This window comes from Sinocyclocheilus grahami, unplaced genomic scaffold, assembly GCF_001515645.1.
Source record: "Sinocyclocheilus grahami isolate Dianchi unplaced genomic scaffold, SAMN03320097.WGS_v1.1 scaffold4752.1, whole genome shotgun sequence".
Classification (NCBI taxonomy): domain Eukaryota; kingdom Metazoa; phylum Chordata; class Actinopteri; order Cypriniformes; family Cyprinidae; genus Sinocyclocheilus; species Sinocyclocheilus grahami.
The window spans coordinates 4,252-6,291 of NW_015509630.1; the positions used below are offsets into that span (position 1 = coordinate 4,252).

The following is a 2,040-nucleotide window of genomic DNA, read 5'->3' on the forward strand; positions in this document are numbered from 1 at the left end:
ATGTTCATGTCTTTCTGTCTTCAGTCGCAAAGAAATTAAGGTTTAAAGACAGAAAGACACGAACAATTTGAATCACATGGGGGTGAGCAAATTATCAGCAAATTTTTATTCTGGAAGTGAACTTATCCTTTACTATGCACTCTTGCATTACAAACAAATCTCGGTACTCAAGGGGGTGTGAAAGAGTTGCAATCAAACATCTGCTACTCTTCAGTGCTGTAACTTCAAGCAAGATTTTCATCTTACTGTCACTCAGCCATGACAGTAGTTAACTTGAAGAAGGGGAAAAAACAAGACAAGAAGGGAAGAACAAGACAAGTGTATGCTAATACTCATTATATAGTACCCCTTGTGGCAATGATGAGAATGCAGTGTATTCTGATACATTTCACAATTGGCAGTCATGTACTTGTGTAGACCATATTTCAGGCCTTAATGTGTCTAAAGCTTAGATGCCCAGCAAACCCAAATTAATGTAGAGTGGAAATGACTGACTGTGTTCGGTATCTCCATGGTTGCGGTTGCCATGGCTGTGCTGCTTCTGACTCTACTGTGTTGGTGTGCAGATAGAGAGGCCGATTAAAACACCAGAGGTTGAGGAGTTTAGTGATGACCTTTATGCCGATGAACACAATGAGCTCTTGGTCTCCACAGTGACAGTTGGCCCCAATATCACAGACTATGAGGTATGTGGTTTCTGTTTCCAGGCTTTTCCGAGCATTGCAAGCATGTTTGAGGTGATCATTTCTGTTGGGATGTTTTCTGCATTTATAGATCTTGGAGTATGAGTTTAAAAATGACTCAAACAGCTTTGAACAGGAATATGAGGAATATGAGGTTTATGAGGACCGATTTGACCCCGCGCAGAGGGAGAAGCCACACACATGGGATGGAGAGGTACAGTTTTGTACCTCTATAATAAATTAACTAAAAACACACAGGCAAATATTGATTTTCTCTTTATCCCAATTAGGGATGCCCAAAGTACTGGTTCTTTGGGACCGAGTTGATACTAAAATAAGACAGAAATGCAGTAATAGTAGTTTTTATACAGTATCAGATTTATGTCAAAATATGCATAAATATGCAAAAGCAATGTTTACTTAACTGAGAAATAATGGAAGCTAAATGTCATTGTTTTAATTAAGTTAGTTAATATTTCTATGAATATTTACCTGTGTAAATACATTTCCACTTTCCACTAGGTAGGTAGGTTATTTATTTATTTACATTTACTTAAATAATTGCTTCAGAAGATTTGCAAAAAGTAACATTCATTCATCATTCTTTCTTTCTTTCTTTAAATATTTAACTTTTAAAATAAATGTTCATGTTCCATTAGCGCATTTGTTTTTGGTGTGGTATGAAAATTGGTATCAATAATCACAAAATTACACTGACATTTTTAAAACTACTTATTGTAACAAGTAGTATTATTGTAACAACTCCAGTCTCAGCTAGTTGTGACCAAGATCTCATCTGTCACCTGCTCTTTCTCTTACAGGGCAGGCGATTTGAGAAAGGACAGAAGGGAGAGCCAGCTGTTGTTGAACCAGTGAGTGCTGGAGTGTGAAGTTACACACACACACATACTGTACACACACTGATTTATGTTGGCTAATGCAATCTAATTCTAATCTCTTTGTGTTTTATACTAACTAGGGCACATATTTTCAAGGACCTCCTGGCCCACCAGGACCACAAGTAAGTCATAATGCTATTAAGATTTTATGTTTTTGAGAATAATAATAAATAAAAAAACAGGAAAAAAAGCATTCAAGTGATTTCAGGTGGTCTTGAAGTGGTGGTTGGCATTTTTTCATTAAAACAATTTGTGTGTCTGTTTATTTTTTCCAGGGTCTTCCAGGAATTCCTGGCATCACAGGCCCCCCGGGACCCAGTGGAGACCCAGGTGATATGGTGAGTGTCCTCATAATCAGCAGACCCACATGACCCGGCTTGAACCTCAAGTCTAGGACACACAGGACACATCCTGGGGATCGGGGGGATGATTGGACTCGTGTGCAGATGGAACAAACC

At 38.3% G+C, this 2,040-nt stretch overlaps 1 protein-coding gene across 1 annotated transcript in view; it reads left to right on the plus strand.

The window, feature by feature from the left end:
* LOC107576976 (collagen alpha-1(V) chain-like) overlaps window positions 1-1,953 on the plus strand; it is a 3,893-nt gene extending 1,940 nt beyond the window's left edge. The window contains exons 2-6 of the mRNA XM_016263096.1: window positions 567-686; window positions 775-897; window positions 1,505-1,555; window positions 1,663-1,704; window positions 1,858-1,953. Coding sequence (XP_016118582.1) covers window positions 567-686; window positions 775-897; window positions 1,505-1,555; window positions 1,663-1,704; window positions 1,858-1,953 — 432 coding nt within the window. The remainder of the gene's footprint in view (window positions 1-566; window positions 687-774; window positions 898-1,504; window positions 1,556-1,662; window positions 1,705-1,857) is intronic.
* Window positions 1,954-2,040: the final 87 nt, after the last annotated feature.